The 10,597-nt window shown below is 53.4% G+C and overlaps 1 protein-coding gene across 1 annotated transcript in view; it reads right to left on the minus strand.

The window, feature by feature from the left end:
* Positions 1-10,597, minus strand: part of TBC1D14 (TBC1 domain family member 14) — a 110,440-nt gene that overhangs the window by 54,330 nt on the left and 45,513 nt on the right. Inside the window, exon 3 of the mRNA XM_077750551.1 lies at positions 3,035-3,155. Within this exon, the coding sequence (XP_077606677.1) occupies positions 3,035-3,155 (121 nt within the window). The remainder of the gene's footprint in view (positions 1-3,034; positions 3,156-10,597) is intronic.

Here is a 10,597-nt window from a genome sequence, read left to right on the forward strand (position 1 = left end):
CAAGCCGGACGACCATGGTGCATGTACACACTTGTCTCCCCACCCCCTCCCCGGGCTTCACCAGGGCGCCTCAAGGCATGCCGGCCCAGGCACCCAGCACAAGACCTGGCCTCAACACGGTCGGGGACCTGCGGGGGCTGCATGCTCATCCTCCCGTTTCCTGTTGTTCAAGGTGGACTGGTCCCAGGAAAGAGATGACGATAACGGCAAACCCTCTCCAGCCCTCATGACCTTCAGCACATGAGGTACATTCACACGTTTCATCCTCACCCCCCACAAGGCTGGTACGATTATTCTCCAAACCCTAAAGTGCAGGAGGCGGCGGCTCTGGAGGTTAATTAAGTGACTTGTCCACACAGCCAAACAGGGCCGGGCTGGGATACAGGCTCTGACGGTCTTGACTCCAGAGTCCATGCTCTTAAATCATGACGTGGTGGCGCTTCTCCCCGGTAATAAAAACATTCTTAAGAGAAGGGGAGAAGGACCTGGAGTTTCCTAACCCTGGCACCGTGGGGTCACAGGCCTCGGCAGTCAGCGCCGGCCCCGGGCCCTCTAACAGGCGTGGGCGGACATCTGTGGCAGCACCAGCTGCTGTACCCCACGGCAGCAGGCACCGGGCCCGGGACCCTCCCAGGCCTGGCCAGCCCGGGGAGGGACGCACGGGACGGGAGCTCAGAGGCCCAGACACACAAAACGCGAGCAAACAGGACACGGGCAGGATTATATGACTCATGGCGGCACAATTACATCCTTTATTATTGATGGCTGGGGCCAGATGGCCCTCTTTTCTGCGGTATTGGGTTACCACATAATTAGTGGACCTAGTCACTTCAGTTCACAAAAATCCTTTAGGATCAAGAACATGATCCATCAAAAAAAAAAAAAGGTATGACAAAACAAAGAAATTCAAATATGATGTCAGCGATATTAAGAATCATGGGAAATCTACTTAGGATAATGGTTACTTTTTGCAAAGTGTGAATTTCTTTAGAAATTCTTAAACAGCTTAGCTCTTCAGTTTTTAAGAAATTTGTACCTGAGCTTTGCATACAAACTCCTCAAATTTTAATTGAATGCTATTGTAATAAGCCTACACAGTGAGTGATTCAAAGTCAAAATGTAACAATTTGTACAAACGAATTCCCACACTGATGTACTTTGGGAGCCTCCTGGGTCCAGACGACGGCTCTGGGGGACAGGAGGCAACATCCAGAACTCATCTAGTTTGCTGAGGCTTAGAAAACACGAAGTAAGTGCGCGTCCACCGCGTGGCTCGAGCCAGCGCCCCAGCATGTGCTCACCGCCTGGCCCCCACGCCGCACCGCTGGCCCTCACACGCTTAATCCCCGAAGGGCCCGTCCTTGGCACCCGCACGGCCACAGCGCCGGGCCAGTGCCACGCTCCCTCCTCTGGACTCGCCCGGGAGCCACATTCCTGCCAGCGTGACGCCATCACAGCCCCATCACAAGTAAGACCCTCCGGGGGTCCCCACAGCCTCCAGATATGTCACATCGCACCAGCCCCACACACAGCCCCCCTCACTGCTCCCTGGGCCTGTGTTGCCACCGCCCCTTAGTGCAGGCCGCCGAGACGCAGGGGGCAGCGATGGCCCTGGGGCTAGGTGCCAGCTCTGCCCAAGTCACCGAGCCTGTGTCTAAGTGCTTCTTCGGCAAACCGAGGACAGTAATAGTACCTTCTGGAGAAGGCTGTTAACATGTGTTAAGTGAACTAGAAACCCAAGTGCTGACTCACCTGAAACCGGCACAGAGTAATCACTCGGTTCATAGTCCCTATTATTAATAACTCCGTCACACCTCTGAACTCAACCTTGTGTGCAGCCTTGCCCAGCAGGCCCTGCCCCCACGCACACCCGTCCCACTCCTTTCCACCCCTGCCCCAGAATCCTCTCCTCACCTCAGGGGCGCTCTCAGGGAAGGTGCTGTGTCACTTTTCTAACCCCAGGGCCACGCATGAGGCCCCGTACTTACTAGGCCCTCCAAAGTATTTTCCGGGGGCGCCTGGGTGGCTCCATCGGTTAAGTGTCCAGCTTCAGCTCAGGTCATGAACTAACAGTTCATGAGTTCGAGCCCCGCGTCGGGCTCTGTGATGACAGCTCAGAGCCAGGAGCTGCTTCAGATTCTGTGTCCCCCTCTCTCTCTGCCCCTCCCCTGCTCATGCTCTCTCTCTCTGTCTCTTTCTGTCTCTGTCTCTCTCTCAAAATTAAATAAAGATTTTTTTTTTAAAAAGGTATTTACTGAAAGACTGTCGATGGACACCAAACCGAGGCTGGAGAGGCCAGCCTGCCAGGGGCAGGGTTACAGCACCATCTGCAAATGGCAGATATTAGGAAGGCTGGGACTCAGAGCCTAGGAGAGGACACAGGCCATCACGGTCAGAGCTTCCCAGGCCACAGAGACCCCACCCCACCCCCAACTGAGTGCAGGCACAAACCTTCTTTGAAAAGATAAGCACACGCATCCAGCTGCTGGCATCGCTGCCCGCACGGGGAAGGAGGCAGCCCGGTGGTGATGCGACACCGCAGGCCTGGCCTGGCCCCTGAGCCCCATGCCCTCCCCTGACCTCAGACACGAAGGCAGCTTCCGAGCCAGCCCGGGGAAGGGGATCACCCTACAGGTGGCTGAACGACGGCCCTCGCGTCCCTGGCCGAATCAGCACCGGAAGGATTACGCTGCAAGAAACCCAGGGGGTCAGAAGGGGAGAATGCTTTAATATCAAACACAATTAATACAAGTTTGACAATCAGCACATTTAGGACTATTGACGGAAAAACTGATTAAATTGGGTTCTAAAGATCCGGAGCCCCGCTATCTCTTTCCTATACGCGTGCTGTGAGCTACAAGAAATGAAAAAGGTTAAAGTCATCAACATTCTGAAGACAGACTTACATTTCAGGAACTTGGCATGCAGGTTAACACAAAGTTTTCCAATTTCAAAGCCTCAATAAAGGCCACTTTTGCAAGGTTCATAAACATATGCTATGCAGCATATTTCTGTGTTTTTGTATCTTGTATACCTTTTGTATTTTCTTTGAATCTTTCTGAGCATTCTCTCGGAGTGGTACTTTTCCAAATAACTTCCATCCCAAGTCATTCTGTTTGTCAAGTCTTGCATTCTGTTTTCTAGCAAGCAAATTCCTATAGGAAGAAAATAAGAGGGTTAGGAAACTTGTGGGTATTTACAAAAATACCAGGACAACCGAGTCATTCTCTGATGAAAACAAGCAGACTTTCCTTTGAGAGAACACTGTGATGAACTACAAGCTTTCGTTCTTCAGATGTGATTTTCCACCTAAGACACAGAATTATGCAGCAAGGAAAAAGCCCTTAAGCTTTTTGTTTTTCAAACTGTTACAGGCACATATTCTATAACTTAAAGTTCAGTAAATACCTTACGCTATAATGTAGTATGTAACAAAAGTGACTTTCAAAGTCAGACCAAACTGAATGGAAACTTGGCCTCAACCACTCACTAGCTGTGTGACTTTGACCAGTTTGTTAACCCTCCTAAGCTTCAGTTTCCTTGTGTTTAACGAGGGTCTTTGGAGGAATTAAAATTATAGATATACAATCAGCGCTTAAAAAAATAAGAGCTGCAAGGGGCACCTTGGGGGCTCTGTGGGCTGAGCATCCGACTCTTGGTTTCAGCTCAGGTCACGATCTCACAGTCTGAGAGATCGAGCCCCGTGTCAGGCTCTGTGCTGACAGCACTGAGCCTGCTTGGGACTCTCTCCCTCTTTCTCCTCACCTCTCCTGCTCATGCTACTTTTCTCTCTCTCTCTCTCAAAATAAATAACCTTTAAAAAAATAAAAAGGAATTCTGTTAAAAATTATTAAGAGCTGCTTTAATAATTAACCTCTAGGTCAGTTTAAATTACCTATGGTGGGGGCACCTGGTTGGCTCAGTGGAGCACACACCTCTCATTCTTGGGGTTGTGAGTTTGAGCCCCATGTTGGGTGTGAAGCCTACTTAAAAAAATTTTTTAAATAAAAAAAAATTATAAGACAAATGTTGCCTATTTATAGGCATTTATTTTTTTTAATTTTAATTTAAATAATTTAAATAAAAAGTTTATTTAATTATAAGACAAAATATTGCCTATTTATAGTCTCCACCTATAACAAAAAGAAAGTCCCTCAAGAGACAGTCACGAGGTCTTCTGTCCCAACAACATGTAAACAAAAGTCCCAAATAACAGAAATAAATCCCAAATGGTAGTACAAAATAAATTACATTCTGGAAGGTGGATTCATTCAAAACATATGGTTTCTAGGGCTCACTGGAAAGTATAAGATGAACCTGCAGCACCTCGGGTGCTGGAAAGCAAGAAAGCACTCAAAGAAATGTGGGGACACGTCTGAAGGGAAGAGCAGCCAGCCTCAAACAAGGGTTCCTGCTGGCCGGATCTGCAACAGTCTCATCATCGAGGTAAATAATGAGAGCAAGGGACTGTAATCCCTTGAATAAAACAAAAACCCAAGTGTCCATACGGATCTAGACAAGTGGAGGAGGAGGAGGAAGGAAAACTGTCCCGAACAAGCACAGGAAGCCTGAGGGAGGCAGGAAANAGATGGAAAGTACAGCCTGCAAATTACTTGTCAATGACAAGTAACTGTCAATTACAAGTAATCCTCAGGCAAGTGCTGGAAGCCCATTCGCAGCTCAGAGGAGACAGCACAGGCCTGCTGCCCGAGGTGCCAAGAACAGCACCCCATATGGATGGCAGTAGACAGACAGACAGACAGACAATCAGAGAAGATCTCTGAAACCACCAACAAAACGTGAGAGCGGACCGTGGACCAGGAAACAGCACAGGGTTCGTGCTGAATCTCCCAACCTTGATAACTGCAGGGTGGATATGGGAGAGAATGCCCTTGTCCTCAGGAAATATACAGATATATTTGAGGGGAGGGGCCTGATATGTCCAGCTGATTCTCCTAATGCTTCAAAGAAATACTTATTTACTTTATGGCACACAGACTACACTCACAGACCAGATTGACGAACTATAAAGTGTGCCTGGGTAAAGAATACACGGAAGTTCCCTGTGTTTTTCTAGAAGCTTTTCACTAAGTTTGAAATCATGTTAAAATAAAGTTACAGGGGCGCCTGGGTAGCTCAGTAGGTTAAGCGTCCGACTTCGGCTCAGGTCACGATCTCGTGGTTCGGGGGCCCCCACATCAGGCTCGCTGCTGTCAACGTGGAGCCTGCTTCAGAGCTTCTGTCTCCCTCTCTCTCTGCCCCTCCCCTATTCCCACGTGCGCGCACTATGAAAAATAAATAATGCATTAAAAAACTAAATAAGGTTATAAAAACTTGCAAAAAAAGGAAACAAATGCTTTCACTGTATTCTTCCCTGCTTTTCTGTTGTGGTTATAACAGAATCCATTTCAGAAACCCTTTCACAGCCCAAGGCAATTCTGTACATACCTGTGTAAGAAAGAAACTTAGAGCTATCCCCAGGCCCAGAGCCACTGGCGAAACACACGCGGTTCAAAGTGGGCTAAAACATCAGGCACCCAGGACACTAAGAGCTTGGACATCCAGAATGCGGCTCACTAAGAGCTGACATTCTGCTAAGAGGAGATGCCTCTGGAGAAGGGGACTGGGCACAAGGGACGAAAGCTGAGGAACCCCAATGCACTGGGAAGGGGCGGGGCCAGTAGCGAGTGGTACACCTCCTGATGAACCTCGACCCTACTGTGGAGGGATGCATGTCACTGAGGGTCTGGGGGGACAAGGAAGGGAGTGGAAAACACACAGAAGCGACTGGGCGACCTGTGGTCCAGGAGGCAGAATGTGAATGTGGTCCCGGTCACCGAGATGGGCCCGCAGGAACAAGAGGAACAGAGACCTCGGCCGGTCCGTCCACTGCGACAACCATGTAAATCTGTGCCAACGTAGTGCAGATAAAACTTATGAAAATCATGACTCAGGACAGGCCATGACTTACCCGAGGTATCTTTGGCTGTATGACTTTTATGGACTAGAGGGCGAGGACCTCTGAATGGACAGGAATCCCTCCCTAGCTCCGGCTGTTTGTGTCACTGGCACGGGTAACAGGGAGCCTCTGGCCCCCTTGCAGGTCGCTGGGTCATCGGGAGGCTGGCATGGATCTGGCTGCTGGGCCCTGTGGCCGCCCATCACGTGACCAAACCCCATTCCTGGGCCAGGTGCAGCGAGAGTACCCAGACGGGCAAAGAGAGTCCAGGCCCGGATGGTTCCCTTTACCACCTGTGTGGTCTTCCTAACCGGGCGGCGCCCTCAGGAAGCCACCGCCATGGAACCCTCCTGTCCCCTCGTGAGCCCTGTGCCACAGCGAGTTAGCGCTCATGCAGTGGCCATAGCCAGGATCTGGGACACGTCACCGGGGGCAGAACCCAGGGACTGCTTGGTTCAAGCTTCCTGTTTTATCAACTACTCCCAACCCACCTGTCCCCCCGCCGTCTTCGGGAAGGACTCACATCTGTCCGTTCCTGCACCCCCTCTGCACCCCCTCTGCACGCCAACCCAGACCAGCTGCCAGCCGGCCGACCCGGGCCTGGGCTCCCACAGCAGCTATTTCTCCACAGCGCCCACCCTGCTGTTCTGGGCCTGTCGGGCACACGCCATCCCCTCCTCTCCACACACCTGTCCCTTGGGGTGGGGGCTGCTGGGGGGGCAGGGTAGAGTCTCCGCTGCATCCCCAGAACCCTAGCCAGCTTGCAGGAGGCACTCTACACAAAGAGAGTAGGCACTGTGCTGGGGGGGGCGGGGGGCGGGGGCAGAGCTGGGGAAGTAGAGAGGGACCACAGCCCACACCCCCCCCAACCTGGAGCCAGTGCAGTGAACCACCTCTGAGGGCGGCAATGACGCCTAAGTGCAAGCTTCCACACATGTGCAAGGTGAAGGGCAAGTCCAGACGAATCAAGGCCCAGGACTAAGAACTAGACAGAGGTAAGCTCTGAGCAGGGGTAGGAGTCCCCCTGAAAGAAGGGGACGTGGAAGATGGGGGGCGCTGGGAGAGGAGGGAGGAGGGGCAGAGCTGAACACCACAAGGGGCTTGCAGGTGGGGTGGCGGGGGGGCAGCTGCTGTGATGGCCCAGGGCAGCGCCTGAGCACCTTCCAAGCAGGACACAGAACCAGTCATCAACACTGCCTTTTTGCTGCACCCCAGCGGAGGGCCCTTGGCCGGGAGGGCTAACTCCTTTGTTGGGGAGAAGGACTTACTCTACCCGCAGGGTAAGGACATCAGCTGCTGACCTCAATCCAGTCTCTGAACAGCAGAAACCACACCGAAATGGGCCAGACTCTCACCTGAGGCGGAAGGGACTCAAACCAGCTGATGACCAGTGTTGGGCCCGGATGGGTCCTCAATCCGCAGGGCACAACGACACAGTCTAACCAAGCTGTCGGCATTGGGGTTCCCTGAGGGCCCCCCAGGCTCCAGATGCTGAATCCTGCCCGGCCCCACGCTCCCCCCCCCAACCCAGCACACGCAAGAAAACCAACTTGGCACCTCTCACCCACACGCACCCCACCTGGAGCAGACTCGGCTCTCCTCCCAACGAGCCCCTTCCTCCACGATGCCAGTTCCAGTCCTGCAGCTGGTGGGGCTGAGCCGTGGCTGAAGGGGCGGCACCGAGGCCTTTTCCAAAAACGAGGTGAACCCTATTTCTAGGAGGCTGATGAGGGCGTTACACGCCCTCCTGAGCCTCATCGCGGGAGCACCCCTGCAGGCAGGCGGCCAGAGCGGAGACCTCTCAACAACCCACCAGGCCTCGTTCATCCAGTGACGTTTTCTGAGGGCCTCAGCCACCCGGACACCACAAGCGGCAGTCTTATCTGCTCAGAAACCTTCGGTCTCCCCCCAGGTTAGCTCTGAAGCCCTCACCTGATTTGGCAAGCGTCTGGCCCCACTTCTCAGCCCTCCTCCTTGGGTCATTCGGGGCCCACCCACATCCAGGCGGGCACACAGCCTGTCATACCCCCCCACCCCCGTGGGCTTCGCCACCCTTGCTTCAGGTGTCCCTCGGGCACAGGACCCAGACGGGTCAAGCCCCGGGCCCCTGCAGACCTCCCACTGCACCTGCCGTGCCGCTCCAGAAGTCTCTCCTCCACACCCGGGCACGGATGGCCCGCACCAGCCCTGTCCCCCGAGTCCCTCCAATGGCTCCCGCCNACCGTCAAAGTGCTCCCGAAAGAGGAGCCGTGAGGGCCTGCCTCACAGGCGTGTTTCAGGGGTCACACACGGCGAGGGGCCCCACATGCCTGGTCTACCGCAGCGCACACGCACTCGGTTCACGTTTACCATCATCGTCGCGTGGCGTTTCCCACGGGGGGAATCCCTGTCCTCCAGCCCAATCCCCTTCAGCTGAGCCAGCGCTCTGCACCCCGGAGGCCCGGGAGAGGGGGTTGGGGGGGGAGGCGAGGCCTACAGGAAGGGCGGGCTGAGGGGAGGTGATCCAGGAGGTGCTGGCCCCACCAGGGATCTGTTGGTAACGACCATCCATCCGACTATCTGGGCGCATTTCACAGCAGGGCTGCAGAGGCCTGGGGAAATAGCTCTGGGGCGGTCGGTGACTAAGCCACACCTACTACAAGGGAAAAGAATAATCCTACCAGCCTGCAGGAGGTGAGAGGCAGGAAAGGGGACCACAAGGGCGCCAGGGCCTGGCCGGGGCACTCACCCCTGGCCCGCACCGTAACTCTTCTCACTTCAACAGGTAACAACTCAGAGGAAGAGACATGGGACGCCATGACAAAGCGAGGCCACAAATACCGGCGTTAGTTAAGGGGCATCGCCAGAGTCGGGGCAAGGTCGCGCACGGCCACGTCTAACCGGGACGACGGGCCACCAGGACCCAGCCCTCACCGAGAACAGTCGAGCACGGGTTTGCAGACTCTGCCCGACGCTCCCTTGCCTCTGCCTCCCCCACCCTGGGAGCCACAGGATCTTTCCTTCGCCAGGCTGGTCCAGGGCACCCCGACGGGCAGGAAGTGGAGAGTGCTGACATCCNGTGGGTGGGGAGACAGATGAGCCGGAGACCTGAACGGCCCCCACCCCCACCTCCTGACAAAGGGGTCAGGCCCACACTACCCAGGACGGGCCACCAGCCACATGTGCTGCTCAACACATGACGAACGTGCATGTTATCATGCTGAAATATGCCGGCTGGGTCAGGATGTCCTTCAAAAAAAGACTGAAAACAACCCAGTGGCTCATGACACATCCACATGCATCATTGCAGGGCCGGGGGAGGAAAGGCTGTCTGGCTTGGTCAGAAGAGCATGTGATTCCTGATTTTGTGGTCATGAGTTCGAGCCCCACACTGGGTGTAAAGATTACTTAAATGAAGGAAGATTTTTTTTTTAAAGGGGCCAGGGCGTATAGGAGGATTAGGAGGAAATTAACGGAGGACCATGGGGGAGAAGAAGGGGGGAAATGGTGGGGGAGAAGGAGGGAGGCAAACCATGAGAGACTCTTGAATGATGAGAACAAACTGAGGACTGATGGATGTGGGGGGTGAGGGGGAAGATGGGCACGGAGGAGGGCACTTGTGGGGATGAGCACTGGGTGTTATATGGAAACCAACTTGACAAGAAACTATTTGTAAAAAAAAAAATAAAAGAATGGAAAAAATAAAAATAAAAGGGGCCAGGGGAATTTTTTGAAAGACTAAGATCTGTTGTTAAAGGAGAAAAACGAGGCACGTGACAGCGTAAAGCATGCCGCACAAAACGTGATCTGGCGCTGCTCCTGCCAGTACAGACATCCTCTGGGAGAGACAGAAATGGGCACTCGATGCTTCTGCGACAGCTACTGGGTGGCACAGTGTAGAAAAGAAACTCTCCACCATACGCTCTATCATATTTTCTGGATTCTGTACCATGCAAACAAACTGCCTATTGAAGAAAGTTAACAGGGGCGCCTGGGCGGCTCAGATGGTTAAGCGTCCAAAGCTTGGGTTTCGGCTCAGGTCATGATCTTACGGTTTGTGAGTTTGAACCCCGCACCGGGTTCTGCACTGATGGTGAGGAGCCTGCATGGGATTCTCAATTTCTTCCTCTCTCTCTGCCCCTCTCCTGGTCACAAAGTCCTCTCTCAAAAATAAACTTTGAAAAGAAAGAAAAAAGTTCACATATAAAGAAGCCATTAGTCAATTAGGGATTTCTGCCAATAAGAAATGAAGTGAGGGGTGGGGGCCTGGCTGGCTCAGTCGGTGGGGCAAGAAACTCGATCTCGGGGGTGGGGAGGTGTGTTCGAATCCCATGCTGGATGTAGAGACTACCGAGAGAGACAGAGAGAGAGAGAGAAAAAAGAAGTACTTCCGCACCATCCCCACCCCCATCTTTCAAATCAGGAAGGCTTTATCAGACCCCAAAACAGTCCCTAGTAAGGCTAGGTGGCAGCTGGCAGGCACCCCTGCTGTGCCAGGTGGAAAGGGCCCTACAAACAAAACGCTGAAGAACAAGTGAAACCGGTGAGTGACACTGTTACTGGTTTAAAAAAATAAACATCTTGGAAGCAAGAAGCGAAACTGCATGGAGCTGCTCCTGGGAAGGCCTCAGCCGCTCAGCCCAGGGGGCTGCTGCACCA

Source organism: Crocuta crocuta, unplaced genomic scaffold (genome assembly GCF_008692635.1).
Source record: "Crocuta crocuta isolate KB4526 unplaced genomic scaffold, BGI_CrCroc_1.0 scaffold179, whole genome shotgun sequence".
Lineage (NCBI taxonomy): Eukaryota > Metazoa > Chordata > Mammalia > Carnivora > Hyaenidae > Crocuta > Crocuta crocuta.